This window comes from Microtus oregoni, unplaced genomic scaffold (assembly GCF_018167655.1).
Source record: "Microtus oregoni isolate MIOR12 unplaced genomic scaffold, Mior012 000105F_ref0000443, whole genome shotgun sequence".
In the NCBI taxonomy this organism is placed as follows: Eukaryota; Metazoa; Chordata; class Mammalia; order Rodentia; family Cricetidae; genus Microtus; species Microtus oregoni.
In genome coordinates this window covers 786,964-804,832 of record NW_024544720.1, presented here as the reverse complement: position 1 = coordinate 804,832, position 17,869 = coordinate 786,964, and the positions used below count along the sequence as shown (strand labels likewise).

Below are 17,869 nucleotides of genomic sequence, written 5' to 3'. Positions count from 1 at the left end.
CATCATGGAGATTAAAAGTAAGACATATCTCCCAGACTAAAAGTGCACTGTGCGTCTCACTGGAAACTGCTGTCTCTGCCCTAAGAACTCTGCCCCGAAGGAATGCACTTTGGTGACCAACAGAAGAAGAAGCACACCACATCTATAAATTAATTTCTCCTCCCTCCCTCCCTCGCTCCCTCCCTCCCCACTGCTCTGCTGTATGTCCTAAAGAAGGGTCTCTATACCCTACCAGAGAACCTGAGCTAGTGTCCTGACGGCAGGTATAAAAGAAAAGAACATTGGCCCTGTAGTACAGTGGTCAGACACATGCCTAGCATATGTGAGTCTGTGAGCTTAATTAACATCCAGTTATGAGGGGAAATATATAAATCTTCCAGGTTTACTCTTGAATAATGAATAACCACATCAGAAGTGACATTTGCAGAAGACTCAGCACCTGTGCTGGGTGGTTTTATGTTAACTTGACACAAGCTAGAGTCATCTGAGAAAAGGAAACTTCAATTGAGAAAATGTTTCCATAAGATCGGACTGTAGGCAAACCTGTACGGCAGTTTTTTTCAGTTAGTGATTGATGGGGGGTGGTGCCATCCCTGGGCTGGTAGTGGGGAGCAAGCCAGTAAGCAGCACCCTCCATGGCTTCTGCATCAGCTCCTGCCTCCAGGTTCCTGGTGGGCATGTCTACAGGAGACTGTCTTGACCACCTTGATTGATGTGGGACGAGCTGATTTGAACGCTGGTGGCAGCATTCCCTGGTTTGGGGCTCTGGACTGTGTAAAAGAGGGTAGCTGGATACTAAGCATTATGTTTAGCATTCTTTCTGCCCTCAACTATGGATGTGATGCGACCATCCGCCTGAAGCTCCTGCTGTAGGTGGTCCAGGGTAGCAGTCCCTGACCTTCTCATCAGAGCGACCACTCTGCTGCGGAGTCCTCTTCTCCATCCGTAGCCCCAGAGTGCCCTTGGCTAGCTTTCCATTCCACATCTAAGGCCTGGGGCTGTGCATGCTGCCCTGACTCCAGCCTGTCTTCTGGTCAAACTGTGACTCCATGAGCTGCACTGGGTTCCTTTATGCAGAGAGGAAATCTCAACTGTCTTAGGTTCCAACAACAGGTCAAACGATGGTAAGGTCTTTTCAACATTAAATGTGAAATGGGGCTCTTAATTCCTATATTGGTCCTCACCTTTTGTCTTCTGGAATGCTCTCCAACAGCATTTGAAGGAAATCCTGAAATAAGAAGAAAGCAAACCATGAAAGCGGTCTACCAGTAACTGCCCAACCCTGCCAGCAACCAAGCATCGACTGTTTCCATCTCGGGTCTGGTCACACATAAAAGAACTGACCCCTCACTTTCCCACTCTCTTGCCATGAGGTCTTTCTCCACTTCTTGAGGCCCACAACTAACACGGAGCTCTGGAAAGAGGCCAAACTTAACAGAACAAAACCCAGCTGAGTGACAGAGACGGCCCAGTCTGATACTCCGTCCCTTCTCCTCTCCTGCGTCTGTGCAGTCACGGGACATCTAGGAGTTTGCCTCTGTGACAGTGCCATGTCATGACTTACACCTTTTCCCAAACCACTTTCTTTTATTGTGGAAATTTTCAAATGAAAAGCGAAGTCAAATAATTAACTACTCTGTTTAAATTACCCGAGCTAACCTGCCTTGCCCTATCCTTCCTTCCTGTCTTCTGAACTGTTAAGACATCCTGAATATTACATAATGTCATCCATAAATGCTTTGTAAACCTCTCTAAAATAAAAGTACTCTGGTGGGAATAACCACAATGTCATAGACCTAAAAGTTCCAATAGCAAGCTCGTTTGTATTTAATTTATACTTTTATTGCAGCCCCCTTTCCCAGTCCTACAATCCTGGAATCCTCACTGGGTCTTACCCAGTGTCGTCAGATAAAGGACTGTTAGTTAAATTGGGAGGATAAATACACTAAAAATGATCGTTTATTTAAAGTTAAGACTTAACAAGGCTTTTCTGCTCTGTCTTTTTATTTGCTGAATGCAAACCCCAGTGTAAACTTCTCACCATCTGAGTATCAGGTGGGGTGGACACAAAAGGAGAAAAAGGCAGGACGAAGCATAACATTTTGCTATTTAATTATATTAAACAGCAAATAGCATCTCTATTTGGAGGGTTTTTTTAATTTTCATTTTTCTCCTTTTTTAATACAGAGTCTCTTGCTATGTTAACATTTCATGGTTTTCTTTTAATGCAGTAATCTATAAAATTTTGCTTTTTTGTTTTTCTGGATTTGTACAGTCACTTTGGTTTTTGAGGCAGTTTCTCAACTTATAGCCCATGTTGATCCTCCAGGTTCAGCCCCCTGATGGCTGGGATCGCATAGAGACATGAGCCACACCACCTGGCTCTCCTTGAAGATTTAACAAAGAGAAAATAAACTTTAGAGACACACACGATAGCCCATGCCTGTAATCCTAGTACTCAGGAGGCAGAGGTGAGAGAACTCGTTGGAGCCTGAGGTTAGCCATGTGAATCACTGCTTTATAGAAAGTACAGTATTCATGTATGAAATTCACAGAAAAAAATACATTTAACAAGTTAAAAGGTGCTCTTTCGGGTGAACGTCCAAGTGAGCACACACGACTGTAGCAGGGGATGGGAGAAGCAGTCCAGACCTATGCAGAACAGCATACTGACGGGTGTGCGGACGGGTACATGGCAGGGTGAACGGCAGGGTGTATGGACGGGTACACGGCAGGGTGCACGGCAGGGTGCACGGACGGGTGAACGGCAGGGTGAACCTTTTCCATCATCACACTGCGTCCAGCCATCGCAGCATGAGCAAAGCCAGCCCAGCCTGTGGACTTATGGGGGCTCCGTCTGTCCAGAGGGGAAGGCTCCTCAATAAAGGAGCTACTGACAGATTTCCCTCACACCACTGTGACTGACACCCTAACACAGACAACTTAACAGAGCAGAGATTACTTTGGCTCACAATTTTTGAGGCCTATTACGGCATGGTGGCCGGAAGGGCTCCAACAGCGGTACCCTCTTCACATGGTACAGAGGAAGAGGCAGGAAGCAGGGGCTGGAGCCAGAAGAGCTACGGTATGTAAGGCCCACTCCTCGCTGGAGCCTACTTCTGACAGCCAGGCCCTGCCTAGAACGGGTCCCACAACCCCGGAAAGCACTGAAAGCATTGCCACCTCTTGGAGACCAGTGTTCAAGCACACAGACCTGGGGATGAATGTAGGGACATGGCGGTGGGCGATAGGAGGCTGCAGGCCTGGACTCTTTACTACCCAGGCCTAACCCTGGACATAGAGAAAAACCATGCAAGCACTTCACGTCTACTGGGCCTTGCTTGAGAGTCTTAAAGTCATTATTTTTATTATTTTAAAGGTTACTGGAACTAAGGAAATAGGCTAGCAGTATTCAGCTATTATTTTAAAAAATGTTTTTAAAATGTTGCATTAGAAATTTATTTATTATGATTTAGCTAATAGATCGTTTTGTAAATCACTATAATAGTGGATCGCTGCTTATTGACAAGATTTTTGGTTTTTGATTCTTAAAAAATCCAAGAACTATAACTATGCAATTATAACTCTAATTATAACTTCTTACTAATTTTACCCCATTATGTCTGTATAGTACCTACAAACTTATCTCCCATATTCCTAGTAATTTATGTTCAATTATGTGGCACGGGAGGGGGGAGGGGAGAATGACATTAACTTAATAACAAGGGGGAAGAATTTAATTGCTTGAGAAGCAGGAAATTCAGAGTTAACCTTAATTCTACCCTTTCACATTTTCAAGTTACAACTGGCTTCACAGCCCCTCCCCTTTTGATAGACTGTAAGCACAGGCATCTGGAATTCTGGGTGGATCCGGGTAATGAAGAAGGTCCCTGTGCAAACCTCCCCCTCCTCCTTCTTATTTTAAGAAAGATGGTGTCCTGGCTCCTAGGAGGTTACCATTCTGGAACATCTGTTGAATCCCGCCTCCAAGCTTGGATTGGCAGGCAGCTCAGCAGCTAGCTGAAGGCTGCCAACCAATGCCTGAGATATACAGATCAAACAAGATGTCCCCTGAGATTTATGATGTGGTTTCTACACTCACTGTCTTGTGCTCCACCCTACTGGAGACACTTGCTTCTCATTTGAAGCCTCTAAAGTGCCTGTGACCAGAATGGGCTCAGTTGGTTCCTCTTACTCCCGCCCTTAAAGACCCAGGCTTTCCTGCATCCTCTTTAGGCTGTCATGGCTCTGTCCAACCCAGGCCCGCTGAGTTGGAAAGAAGTGTCCCTCAGGAAGATGTGTTCCCTCACCATCTCCTCCCTTCTCTCTGGTGCACTCAGAGTTCTGAGAAGGAAATTGGGCACTGACTAGACAAAGAGCTCTGACAACACCCGGGTGGGGGGGGCAATGTGTCACCTTTGTGGTATGCCTGAAACAAAGGAAAACCAAAAGGAAAAGCAAAGGTACTGTTTCCCAGCAAGCCGGGGAGTGCAGTCTTGGAGGCTAAGTTGTCAGCTCCTACTTTCCTGATACACTGTATGCTAATCAGATCAGTCCCAGACCACTTGTTTTAACACCTAACAACACTAAATTAGCCATTCCAAGTTTTAAAAAACAAGCTCCAATTCCGTCTAGTGGTTAATCTGGCGATTAATTTGTAGATCTAGTGAAAGCATTCACTAAAATGTAGGTGTATGTAGATTCTACCAGATCAACTGCTCCTAGATTAAGAATGACACAGGAATAGTGGTTCTGTGAGGAGTTTTAGGAATAATCACAGTGGTCATGGTCATGGCCTGGAAAGAAGAAAAGGCAACGACGTGGGACTAAGAAGTGAGCCTACGGGGATGGTCACTGTGATCCTGGAAAGAGGACGTCAGGAGGGGCCCAGAAGGCAAATAATACTGAAATACTGCAGAGGGTAGAGGTCAAAGGGGAGGGGAAGTCGAGGAAAAAAATAACTGGGTGTTGGGTAAGTGAAGACACAATCCACACAATTCCTACAAATTATTTAACTAGGTATCGGGGTAAGTGAAGGCACAATCCACACAATTCCTACAAATTATTTAACTAGGTACTGGGTAAGTGAAGGCACAATCCACAAAATTCATACACATTATTTAACTAGGTACCGGGTAAGTGAAGGCACAATCCACAAAATTCATACACATTATTTAACTAGGTACCGGGTAAGTGAAGACACAATCCACACAATTCCTACAAATTATTTAACTAGGTATCGGGGTAAGTGAAGGCACAATCCACATAATTCATACAAATTATTTTAATTAAAAAAAAAAGCATGCCCAACAGCTTCCAAATAAGGACAGGGAGACAGCTTCCTGGCATAGATTTCAAAGAGGGGAATTAGGCAAAGGACATATGATTCTGCTAGTTTCTAGGTGACAAGCTGCACCTCCCCCACGCTCAGGCTTAGAAGCCGGGGAGCTGGTAAACTGTCCAAATCCCACAAATTCTCAAATACCTACACATTTACCTTTCTTCTTTCCTAGCTACCGGAGGGCCTGGAGCATTTGCTGGAGAGATGCAGAAGTATGGAAAATAAACCACTGAGGGCAGCTAGGTGAGCTGTGAACTCCTCCAAAGTGCCCAGATGGCATCCTGATCTGGAAGAGCAGCCGAGACACTACAGGTACAATGGACATGAGAACCTGGGCAGGGAGAGGTAGCAGCGTTTCAGGGGAGGGAAGTCAAATCCAGTGTAACTACTGCAGCTCTAGGCCACAGCTTCACCCATAATATCCCATCAGACGGTAGCTTAGAGGGGCTGAAAAACAAGTCTTAGGTGAGCTGGGAAAGGAGGCAAAGATAATATTCCAGTGCACACACAAGACTAAATAAAGGGTCAGGGCAGTGCTACCCATGCCGAAAGGGAAGCATCAGTGAGAATGAGCACAAATCACACGAAGAGAGGGGCAGAGAGAAGCTAAAAGAAAAGGAACTCAGCTCTGAAGAAAGCATAACCCAAGGAGCACGGAACAAATGTCTCACCAGGAAAACAAACAAAAAACAGCAACAATAACCAAAAATGAAAGGCCAAAGACAAGACAACAAAATGAAAAGAGATTCTAATCCCGGGAAAGAAAACTAAGGACCGTAATAATACCATTTCAGGAACAATAATCTTTTCAAAGAACAAAGCAACGAGCACTGATGAAAATGACGTTAAGTGTGAGGGATGCAGTTTAACTGGGTGAGAGCTTGTCTGTCATAAACCCTGTGACCAGGTGTGGTGATGCTGCAGGCCTGCAATTCCAGCCCTTGAGAGGTGGAGGCAGATCAGACCAAGGTTGTCTCAGCGCCGTTAGGAGTTTGAGACCAGCCTGGGTTAACTATCTCAAAAGAAAAAGAAAAAAAGGGCTAATAATGAAGAGCTGCTTGAGAGAAAAATGGGATAAAGAAGAGGAAGATGAAAGTGATTATCTAATAATGTATGTGCCCCAGAAAGAAGACATAACAGAAAACTCAGAATCTTACAAGGGGAAAAGAATGAGACCAAAGATGAGTTGAACTCAAGCGTGGTAAAGCAGGCCTGTACTTCTAGGAGGCTGAGGCAAGAAGAGCTCAAATTCAAAGCTAGCCTGGGCTACACAGCAAGCTCTTTTCTCAAAACACAAGACAAAATAAAACATACTTTGTTAGGCTGTGGTGGCCTACGCCTTTCATCCTCACACTCAGGAGGCAAAGGCGGGAGATCTCTGTGAGTTCGAGCCAGTCTGGACTACAGAGAGTGTTCCAGGACAGCCAGAGCTACACAGAGAGACCTCGTCTCGAAAAACAACCAACCAACCAACCAACCAACCAACCACAAAACAAAATGAAAACAAAGCATACTTAAGATAATTTGTTTTTTAGAATAGAATCTAAGACTATTCTAAGTGCTTTCCAGGGAGAAGGAATAATGGAAGATCGTGCACACCAGGAAGATCGTGCACACCAGGGCAAGCAAGATGGCTCAGCAGGGAAGAAGCTCAGAGTAGAAGGGGAGAACAGACTCCACAAGAGTCCACTGCACTCCATGTCTTTACAGGGCACACCCAACACACACTGTCTCTCTCTCTCCCTCAGTTTAGTAAAACAATTCTTTGAAACAATCGTGCATACACATTCCCTTTTAGTTAAATCACTGAATTCAAAGATAAAAATTTCTTCTGCCGTCTACATGATATAAACAGGGAAACACAGGCAACTTTCGAAAGTTTCTCAGCAGTGATGAATCAAGAAGGCAGTTGAGCAATATCTATCGAGTTCCAAGGAATAAAGATGTGGCCCAGGAATGTGTAAACCTAGCTATTTTGTGATTTAAACACAGACAGGAGACATGCATTCCCAAGCAGGAAAAACTCTGAAACCACACAGCCTGGGAAGCTGCAACTTGAACATCAATTTGATAAAGAAATTGAGCCAACAAAGAGCTGAATCAAAATAAAATATTCATGAGTCTAGAAGCATGGGTAAGTGGTGGCAAATACTAAATCCTTTATGCTGGCAAAGCAAACCTCAGCAAGTAACAGTAAGAGCTAAAAATGTGAGGATTGGGGAGATAACAGAAGCATAGTGCTGCTTGTTTCCTCTTTAAAAACCAACCAACCAACCAACCAACCAAAACATCGATTCTGCTTTTGGCTTTTTTTCATTCTGACTCTGGCCAGCCCGGAACTTGCTCTGTAGCCAGGCTGGACGGAGACTAAGGGACTACAGCAGTGCACCTCCTCTTCCCCAGGAACAAGCGAGATGGGAAGTCACACTTGGAATCACAGTACCGCATCTGCAGCGATGCGTCTCACCAGAATCACCTAGCAAAAGCTTTCTCTCTCACACTGTAATGAACCCAGAATGCTCATTTCAGTTTCCCTTCCCCTAAACTTGGGTGAATGAATCTTAAAAACACATACAAGCCAGGAGGCAGGACAAACAGAGTCAAGGCTAGCCTGGACTACAGCATAACACCTTGTCTCAAAGAGCAAACAAAGCAAAATAAGAAAAAGCAGAAGCCAACAAAAGTTGGCAAGCACACAGGGAATCAGCGAGAATGGAGAAGCAGGCAATCCTGCAGAACAGAGTAGGTTCTAGAAATGCTGATCAAAGACTGAGAAGCCATCTTGAGGACCCGAGTACAGCTCTCCAGCACCCATGTAATAAGCCAGTGTAGACGGAATGCTGCAGATACACGCCTATTGCTGGGGCAGAACAGTGGGCGGGGCTCCACCCCACCAAGCTGTACAGTACAATGGCAAGTTTTATTTTACGTATATTTTACTATAAAATCTGAGCAAAATGTAAATTTTCAAAAGGCATGCAGGCCCCTGAGCTGGCTAGGTGATGGCTCTTGATGCTTAAGCCTTATGACTTAAGTTCAGTCCTGAGACCCACATGGGGAAAGGAGAGAGCGTGTTGCTCTCTGACCTAAACATACATACACATACACTCACACACTAAATAAAACAATGAAAGAATGCTATTCAACAGAGTAAAATGGCAAAACCACTTAAGTCAAAGGGTTTTTGCTGCTGTTTTGGGCATTGTTTGTTTTGGTGTGTTTACGTGTGTGTGTTGTGTGCAAATGTGTGTAAGTGAGCATGCCTGCACGTGAGGAGGCCATAGTGTTTGGCGTCCTCCTTTAACACAGTCACCTTTCTGCCCTGGAGATGGGTTTTTGTCTTTGGAGTGTGGGTTTCATTTTTCTCTGCTGGACTTGTGGCCAGCAGGTCCCAGTGATTCCCCTGCCTCAGTGCTATGTTACAAGTGTGCATGGGACCAGAGTGCTGCGTGGGTGCTGGGAATTGAACTCTTGTTTTCATGCTTGCACGTAAGTACTCTGAGCTGCTGGCCAGGGCGACTCTGAGGTGGCAGCACCAAAAGGAGACAGCTTGTCCGGATGACTCCAGCAGGACCGTTTGGTTTCATGAGCTCACTCAGTCTGCAACTACTGACATGATGGCAAACAGCTGGGGGCTACAGCAGGTCCCTATGCTGCCAGGAGCTCACCTGCTCCAAGCATCCACCTTTGAGTCTACATCAATAACCTACTTCTCCCCATCAATATAACTGTAAATCCCACCCTTTCCAGTGCTGATGTCCTCTAACCCCCAGATGCTTCAGCCTCCCAGCTGTGTGCAGTGAGTTCACTGGGATCTCATGCATACCTGTGAAAGGATCAACTGCCCATGAAACAGGTGTACAAATTTTCTTAAAAACGAAAAGTAAGTTTCCTTTCCAAGTGTTCTGGCTAGGAATCGGAGAAGGAAGTAGCCCTGGGAGAAAAAAGAAGACAGACAATAAGCTGGCTTCAGGGGTCATCGCAGAATTGCTTACATCAATCAGTGCCATGCACTTGTGCATCCGGAACATGCTGCCTTCTCCTGCTCAGGTGAGTGGGCCTGGAAATGCAGAGTGGACGTCAGAGCCACCCAGCTCGGGCTCTACAGGACAGGAGAGGCCCAGAGCTTTCCCACCCCAGGTCCAAGTGCCACCTGCTTTAGTCTCTCCTTGTCTGCAGCAGGGAACTGGGCTTCCTCAGGCTGAGCCTTGTGAACACAGCCTTGTTTAGAGGCTTTTAGAGTGCTGACCTGTGAGTACCCAGTCTGGGCTCCCTGAGACACCATTACAGAGGTGGAGACCCTTTATCCTGCCCCAGCCACGTTCCTCATCCTGCTCAGCTCTATGGCCTCAGGAGTGCTGTTCTGTAACAAATGGCCACAGCCATCAGCGTGCTTACCTTTAAGTAATGAACCTGCATGAAGCCCTTCTCTGGGTTGAGTCCATGCTTGACAACGGACGCGCCTGAAGAGCTCACATGGCCAGTGTCCTCTTTGTTGGGTCTAGAACAACACAGTGATCACGTGTCTCAGTACAGTGCTTTCATGCCCAACTGGAACATCACCTCTCATCTCTTATTTTCAAGCTTGTGTGGCTGTGCCTTCCTTCAGGTCAGTAGTTCCAGGTATAACTGAAAACAGTTTACATTGCAAACACACACACACTCAGCAAGAAGGATTTACACTCAGTCTGGCAAACTGAGGCCAGTTATTGGCAATACTTTAAGGCACCTTATCCAAGATGAAAGCCTGCCAGTCCCTCCAGGAATCTTAAGCTCCAATATGAATTATTTATCAGTGCAAACCCTTTCTTGGTGAGGAAGCTGAGCTGTGAAGTGCAGTAGCAAATGTACCTCACTTGGTAAAGTGTGTGTGCATGCGCATGTGTGCATGTGTGCACATGTGCGTGTGCGCGTGCATGTGAATGTGTGCGCGCGTGTGTGTGCGCGTTTGTTAAATGTAGAGAGGCCTAATGTTTTCATCTCAAGAGCTACATTTAATAATTAAGAATCCCTTAGGACACATATGCATCCTGAATCCACTTGACAAACACAAAAACAAGCACAGAATAGGTCCTAAGAAGCTCTTGATTTGGGGACAGGTGGGGACATTTGGGATGATATACTCATTTCATACATGAGGTCTGTACCCAGGGTGTGATGCTTTGCTGAGGGCTTGTGGTGTCATGTAAAATAAACCAGTGTCTCATTATCCAGCAGGGTATGTTCCACCGCAAGCTCAGCTTTAAGGCTTCTCCTCCTCCTTTTTCTTTAACTTCCCTATGCTGAAACGTACCAGATCCTCTGAGGCTCTTCACATGGTGAGACCTCAAGAACAGCTAAGAGCAAACTAAGTGACAGAAGAAATGTGTAGCTTTCTGGGCCTCCTGGACAAATGCTGCAGAATGTGTTAGTGCCGGGCGAGGGGAGAAATGAAAGGCGGAGGAGCAGAGCGCCAGGACAGCGGTCTGAGCAAGGTGGTTGATTATCAACTTTTCTTCTTTGTCTTCTGTGACTGCTGAGGTCAGTCTCGCTGTGCTGGCTCGGGCTGGCCCACAGCCCATCTGTGGACAGGGCTAACTCTCCTACCTCCTGAGGCTGCTCAGGGTGATGCACCACCACACCTGACTTCAACTTTCTTCCTGTTATCCAACCATCAATTTATTAACTAGTAAAATGGAAGTAAATTCTACTCACATTTCTAGGTCCTAGGCAGTCCCCACAAAATCGTGATAAATATAAATAATTACTTCTTTAATATAGTAAGCTATTTTAACTGTGTTACAAAAAGAGTCCCTTAGTAAGTCTTAGTAGAATATCCCAGACCATAGCTCTAGCAGACACAAGGCTAGCAGGTCCCTGAAGCAAGGGCATTAAGAAGGAGCAACTCTGGGAGCTGACTTCAAAGTCTGAATTTGTCTCCTGCCTCCCCAGTTGACTTACATGAACACACTTTAGAATCACCCACCCCTTTTGTCTTCATGAGTTCTCTGACATGCCTCAGCTAAGGCCTCTGTTCTTAAGCCCTTTTCAAGACCAGGTGATTGACTATTTGGATGAGGAAATCCCATCACCCTACTTGGGGAAGGACAGCTTCTTAAGAAGCCTAGTGAATTCACATCAGGATGCCCAGCTCTTGCAGTGAGGCTACTGAAGGGGAGGAGACAGTGATGCACACCTCTGCTCACAGCTGGCTTTCAGCTTTCCAATGACACCTTTAATGGCTGCCTAAAGATGTCCTTCTGTAAAACCCTCTCTCTCAATCTCTTCTCTCCTCTCAAAATGAACAACTGTTTAGGCAGATCTTCTGTGTTGTCAGCAGCCCTACCACATACACAAGTCCTCAGAGATTTCTCGTAAAGTGCACGCAGAGTTAGGGCAAGCAGGGCACAGACAAGTTCTGCGAGACTCCAGAGGAGGTTTTCATGAGAAAGGCTTTCCATCAGCAGAGACCATGAGCTTCTGTCTCTGGGATACCCAGCACGTGTTCACAGAGACAGCTCTATGCAGCTACAACACAGAAAAAGCAGGAGCCACATCTAGTCTGCCCCTCACGATCACACAGAGGAAACTCACACCCGCCAGGATCGCTGGCCTCTGGAGCAGTAGGAACCTTAAGGAGGGTGAAAGAGGTTAAAAGAGAGGCTTCTGAGATGATCACAGACCATTTCCATGTGACTAGAAACTTCCTGGAGTACTCTAGCAAAGATGTGTGCACTTTGCACTTTATTGCATGTGTTTCATTTCAATTTAAAGTTAAGGAAAACCTGAGCATTCAGATGAATGCCTGAAACTCCAGTATCTTGAGGCTGGGGTAGGAAGAAACAAAGTTTGAGGCCAGCCAGAGCTACAAAGTGATATTTTATTTCAACAAAAACCAACCAAATAAATGAAATACTAAAAAGGAAAAAGAGTTAAGAAAAAGAATATGCAAATAAAACAGTCCCCACCTTTCCTCCCAGATCAGGGCACACCAGTGTAGAAAGGTGTCTGCTCCTGTGGGTACAAACACAGTCCCCATCTTTCCCCCTAGATCAGGGCACACCAGTGTAGAAAGGTGTCTGCTCCTGTGGGTACAAACACAGGACTGGGACACAGGACGAGGGCAGTGGCTGGGGCTCGCCTGAAGCGTTTGCTTCTCTTACAGCAGAAAGCAGTGACTACTACTGTGCTTCCACCCACTTCTCATCATAGACATGACAGAAGGAAGGAGATGAACCACTTGTCACCATGAGGCAGCAACTCAGTGCACCCAGAGACTAGAAGGAAATAAACCAAGGTAAAACTTCTTCAGTGGCGTAATTCAGCCCCACGGTAGCTCGGACTCCCTGCCCTTCTGGCCACTTCTCATGTGAAAGGCATAAGCACCGTGTGTTGAGGTCAGCTCTCCTTTACCCACACCTAGACTCACACGTGATGGAAGGAAGGTGGGAGCAATGCTACCGGCAGCACGGCCTGGGTAAGGGCCAAAGTGTCAGTGCCGTTCACCCCACCATGATCTTCTGCAGCGTGTCCTTCTCCCCTACAAGAACCCGATGGGAAAGGGCTGTGAGGATGCCCATCAAGAGATAAAGAAGTAGGGGCCCACACAAGAACTCAAAGCTGGTTGGTAGCTGGTCAGAACCCAGGCAGAGACTGTATGCCAGGGCTTCCTTGAGAGATAGGCTCCCACCTAGCTGTGCAAAATCCTCTGGAGAGAACAAGAGACCCACCATTTTCCCTCCAGGAAGATTTGCTTCCTCACTGCAAGTCTATGATGAAGTTCACATAAGTAAAATCACTGCATAAAAGCAAACTGTAGTCACGCTGCAGTCAGAAGACTCCAGCGTTTACTCCTCGCCTGACGTGTGTGGAATGTGGGTGGTCAAGTTACCAAGGTCGTCTGGGATCAAATGCTCTTGGTTTCTGTGGTACCTAACACCAAGTACAGCAACTGAGGTGAACATGACCTTTCTGGCCTCAACCCCACCTCTCCTGCACTCTCACAGAAACCATCATTTCCTGAATGATGGTGGTATCTGACACACAGATATGCCATTTGGAATGAGGCACTTAGGAGAGGTCTGGTCCTTCTAGGCTACAACCAGGGGTGAAAGTCGGGCAGCTTCCTCTGTGAGGTGCTCAGACAGCTAGGTGTCTGGTTCTGTCTGCCCTGTGCAGCTCATACAGATCATCTGCCAGAATGCCCTCTTGTGTTTGAGGGCACCAGCTACCAGTGGCTTCTGTATGTTGTAATGGAGGTTTCTATCCCGCCCGTCCCGAAATAATCATACAGAAACCATATTATTTGTAAATACTGTTTGGCCAATAGCTTAAGCATATTTCTGGCTAACTCACATCTCAAATGAACCCATCTCCATCAGTCTGTGTATTGCCAAGAGGCTGTGGCTTACTGGGTAAAGTTCTGGCGTCTGTCTCTGGAGGCAGGGCTACATGGCTTCTCCTCACTCTGCCTTCTTTTTCTAAGCATTCAGTTTAGTTTTCCCTGCCTACCTCTGTTCTGCCCTGCTATAGGCCCACAAAGCAGTTTCTTTATTAACCAATGGTATTAACAGCATACAGAGGGGAATCCCATATCATCTCATTGGTCCTTGTCTACTTGTCAAACATAGCCACCCCAACAAGAAGCAGAGCTTCATTTATACCCTAACAATGAGGAAGTGAAACTGTCCAAGTAGAAACTGGCCTCAAGGTCCCATCTGAATTTCACTGTTGAAAACCCACAGGGGATGTACACGCAGGTTAAGATTTGATCATGAACATTGCATGCCAAGCCCTATGAAGCACAGCTCCCTCGTCAGCAGAAACAAGAAATGGTGACTGTTGAGATGGCTCACTGCATGCATGGGCTGACCGCCAGTGCCAACACAAATGCCAGGTAGGAATGGAGGTGGGGAGCATGCTGGATATACTGGCCAGAATGGGAGATCCTTCCATAAGGCATGGGTGCAGAGGTTAGAGAAGACAGCTGGCGTCTTCCTCTAGCCTCTGGGGGCAAACACACGGACAGGAGCCTACATATCTGCTAACACACCAGCACAACGCACACCACACACACACACACACAAACACACATCAGAGGGACAACAGTGGCTCTGGCATCTCAGTGGGCTGCAGCATCCAGGACGGCTGAGTCAGAGTTCCTCCTGGCTTTCATTAAGTCCACAGGAAGTCACTCCTGTTATGAGGATTTTGATCCACACCCAGAGAACACCAGTTAGAACCTCCTCAGACAAGCCAAACCTCAGAAAGGCATGGCTGCCACTACACAGGTCACTGGTAGTGGAGACATAGGAAACTTCCTTAAATCTAAAATTCTTCCAAAAACATAAAAACAGGGCTGGAAAGATTGTTCAGTTGGTAAAGTACCTGCCTTGCTTGCACGAGGACCTGAGTTCAAGCCTTAGAACTCACATTAAAGGGAGAAAAAAAAATCTAAATGTGGTGGTGTTTGCTTACAGTCCCAGCGCTGGGGAAGTAGGCAAAGTAGTATCCCTGGATTCCCCAGCCAGTCTAGACAACCTGGCTAGATTATGTCTTCCATTTTTGTTTTTGGCCTCCTCTAATTATAATTTAAAATTGTGTTTTGTTTTTATTGTGTGTGTGTGTGCATGTGCGAGCGAGCAAGAGAGAGAGAGAGAGAGAGAGAGAGAGAGAGAGAGAGAGAGAGAGAGCGCCATATCACACTCAGACCATCATGCCACCATATTTATCTGTCCCTTGTTTATGGGGGGTGGGAGCAGGGCGTGAACTCCCAGCACACAGATCCCTGTATGAGCTGAGGAAGGACGACCCCAGCCAGGCTCAAGGATGAGCACATGGCCGGTAGGTGGAAGCAGCAGAGGAACATTTCCCTGTGGTGAGGACAGCTCACCGTCAGCATGAGGTGGGTACTGGAGTCGGGGTGGGGGGCACACCTCATTTTCAGCCTGACACACAGCAGGATGCACAGCAGGACAAGGGGCCAGGAGCCAAGCTAGAGTTCTCAGTCCTTTGGCAACTGCACCCAACCATGATCAATGTCTCACGCTATCCACAAACAACACTGCCAGGGGAAGAGAAATGCTCAGTGCTCAGAGGGGCTGTGAGCATTGATAATTGGGAAAGAGCCAGAATGACATCCAGAGGTAACGAGGAAGACACTGGGCTTGGCCATATAGGAGTAACAGCTTTCAGCCCAACGACCTCTGCAGATAATCTGAGCATCCAGCACCAGAAACGGCTCCTGGGTCTTATCCAGGCCCAAGGCCATCCATCACTGGTTAACTCAACTGGCACCCAGGATTGTTATGCAAGTAAAGAATGTTCCCTGATTTCCAGCAATCTTTAAAGAAGTTTAGACTTACAAAGTTTATCATTTAAAGAATGTGTAGTCCCTGCTGGGTATGATGGCTCGTACCTGCAATCCCATTATAAGAGAAGCTGAGGAAGGAGATTGCTGTGAGGCTGAGGCCATCATGGGCTACAGAATGAATTCCATGCCACGCGGACAATACAGTGGAATCCTGTCTCAGAAACAAAAACTAGGAGCTCGAGAGATGGCTCAGCAGTGAGGACCATGCATGAACTCACGAGGACTGGAGTTCAGATTCTAGCCGCCACATAACAAGTCTGGCCTCTAGGCATAGCTCTGAGGAGAACTGAGGCAGGGGGATTATTGGGACATGTTGACTTCCAGCCTAGTTGAGAAAATCAGAAAACATGTGCTTCAAGGACAGATTCTGCCTTAAAGAAATTTGTGGAGAGCAACAGAGGACAAGCAATAGCTTCTTCTGGTCTCTATAGGCATGCACTATACCCCCACACATACAATACATTAAAGAATGAATAATAAGGAATGAACAGATGTATAATAAGGAATGAACAGATAAATAAATGAAACTTAAAACAAAAGCTGTATGAGTAGCATAGCCATCGCCAGTATGCAACTCTACAGCGTTATCATTCTAGAAGGAAACCCCAGAGTCACTGACAACTCCTTTGATATCACTAGTCTATGTATCTCTGCAGATTTGGTTAGACAGTTCACATAAATGGACTCATAAGCAGGTAGGTTTTCATGTCTGGCTTCTTTCATAGCATACTGTTTTAAAGGATCATGTGACATGCTCTAGCAGGTGTCCACACCTCATTCCTTCTTACTGCTGATTAATGATCCATTTCATGAATCTAACACATTCTGGTTATCTAACAGTATCCTGAGGGACACTTTGGTTGCTTTTGTTTTAGCTACTACTGATGAGAGCAGAAGGAAGACAGTTTTCCAGCAGCAAGGCTGGGGCTCTGAAAACGGACAGTCTGTCTTGGCCAGAGACCAGGAAGTTTAGGGGTGCTGGTTACTATTCTCATTTTGTGTTTTTATCTTTATTTACACAGCTACCTGGAAGCTACATTATTAGCTATTTCACTGGTTCGGAACGTGCATGTCAAACTCTAATCCAGACACCTGGATATAGAGGCGCATGGACACCTTATGGGACTGTGGTCCAGCCAGCTAGACTGACCACCCCAGCTCCCACACTAAATCATTACCAACTGCAAGACAAGAGCACCACCAAAGTGAATGCACTCAGTACCACCAAAGTGGATGTGCTCAATACCCATGGGTAACTCTGAGTGCTTTTTCTGCAACAAAACCTTCCCTCGAGCATTCTACAATATCAGTTTATGGAATTCATTCTTCCAGCTGATCAAAGGATCGAGAAACTTCTGTACCTAGTAGATGCCATGCACTCCCCCATCTGAGCTCCCTTGAGACGGTCTTCATTGCACCAACAGAAGTCTCACTTCACTACAAACAGTGCTTCTGTAAAACGGTTCAGACTCTAGAATTCCCAGGGATATGGGCCTCCAGGTACCTCTGTGAGAGATTATGTTCAGCTCAGGTGGGAAGACCTGCCCACTGTGGGTGGTACCATTTCCAGGCTGGGATGCTGAACTATAAAAATGCAGGAGGGAGTCAAGCAGCAGTGGTCATCACTTTCTGAGCCCAGACCGGGGATACAATGTAGCCAGGTACTTCCAGACTGGGGATACAATGTAGCCAGGTACTTCCAGACTGGGGATACAATGTAGCCAGGTACTTCCAGACTGGGGATACAATGTAGCCAAGTACTTACAGTTCCTACCATTTTAACTTGCTGGCCATGATGAACTCTCCTCGAGTTCTGCATTAGAGCAGACCCATTCTACCTTGAATTGTAGTTGTCAAGAGTATTCTATTGCTGGATGGTGTTGACTCACTTCACACCTTTAATCCAAGCACTCAGGAGGGAGAGGCAGGCAAATCTATAAGTTTGAAGCCAGCCTGGTCTACAGAGCATGCTTCAGGACAGCCAGGGCTACAGACTCCATCTCAAGAAAAAAAGAAAAGAAAAAGAAAGAAAATGAAAGAAATAAAGAGTACTTTATCAAAGCATCAAGGAAGGAAACTAGAATAGCTGCCATAAACATTTGTATACAAGCTTTTGCTTACAAAACTTTATAAAACTTATGGTTTTGTTTCTCTTAGGTTTATGCCCAAGAGAGAAC

General features: G+C 46.1%; 1 protein-coding gene across 3 annotated transcripts in view; it reads right to left on the bottom strand.

The window, feature by feature from the left end:
* Positions 1-17,869, bottom strand: part of LOC121443390 (aminopeptidase O-like) — a 254,765-nt gene that overhangs the window by 90,507 nt on the left and 146,389 nt on the right. For all 3 annotated transcript variants that reach the window (XR_005973658.1, XM_041645146.1, XM_041645145.1), the window contains 3 exons: positions 9,740-9,842; positions 9,168-9,275; positions 1,185-1,228 (listed from right to left, as the gene is read on the bottom strand). Coding sequence is in view for 2 of the 3 variants with exons in the window: in XM_041645146.1 (XP_041501080.1) it covers positions 1,185-1,228; positions 9,168-9,275; positions 9,740-9,842 (255 nt within the window). In the remaining variant the exon portion in view is untranslated. The remainder of the gene's footprint in view (positions 1-1,184; positions 1,229-9,167; positions 9,276-9,739; positions 9,843-17,869) is intronic.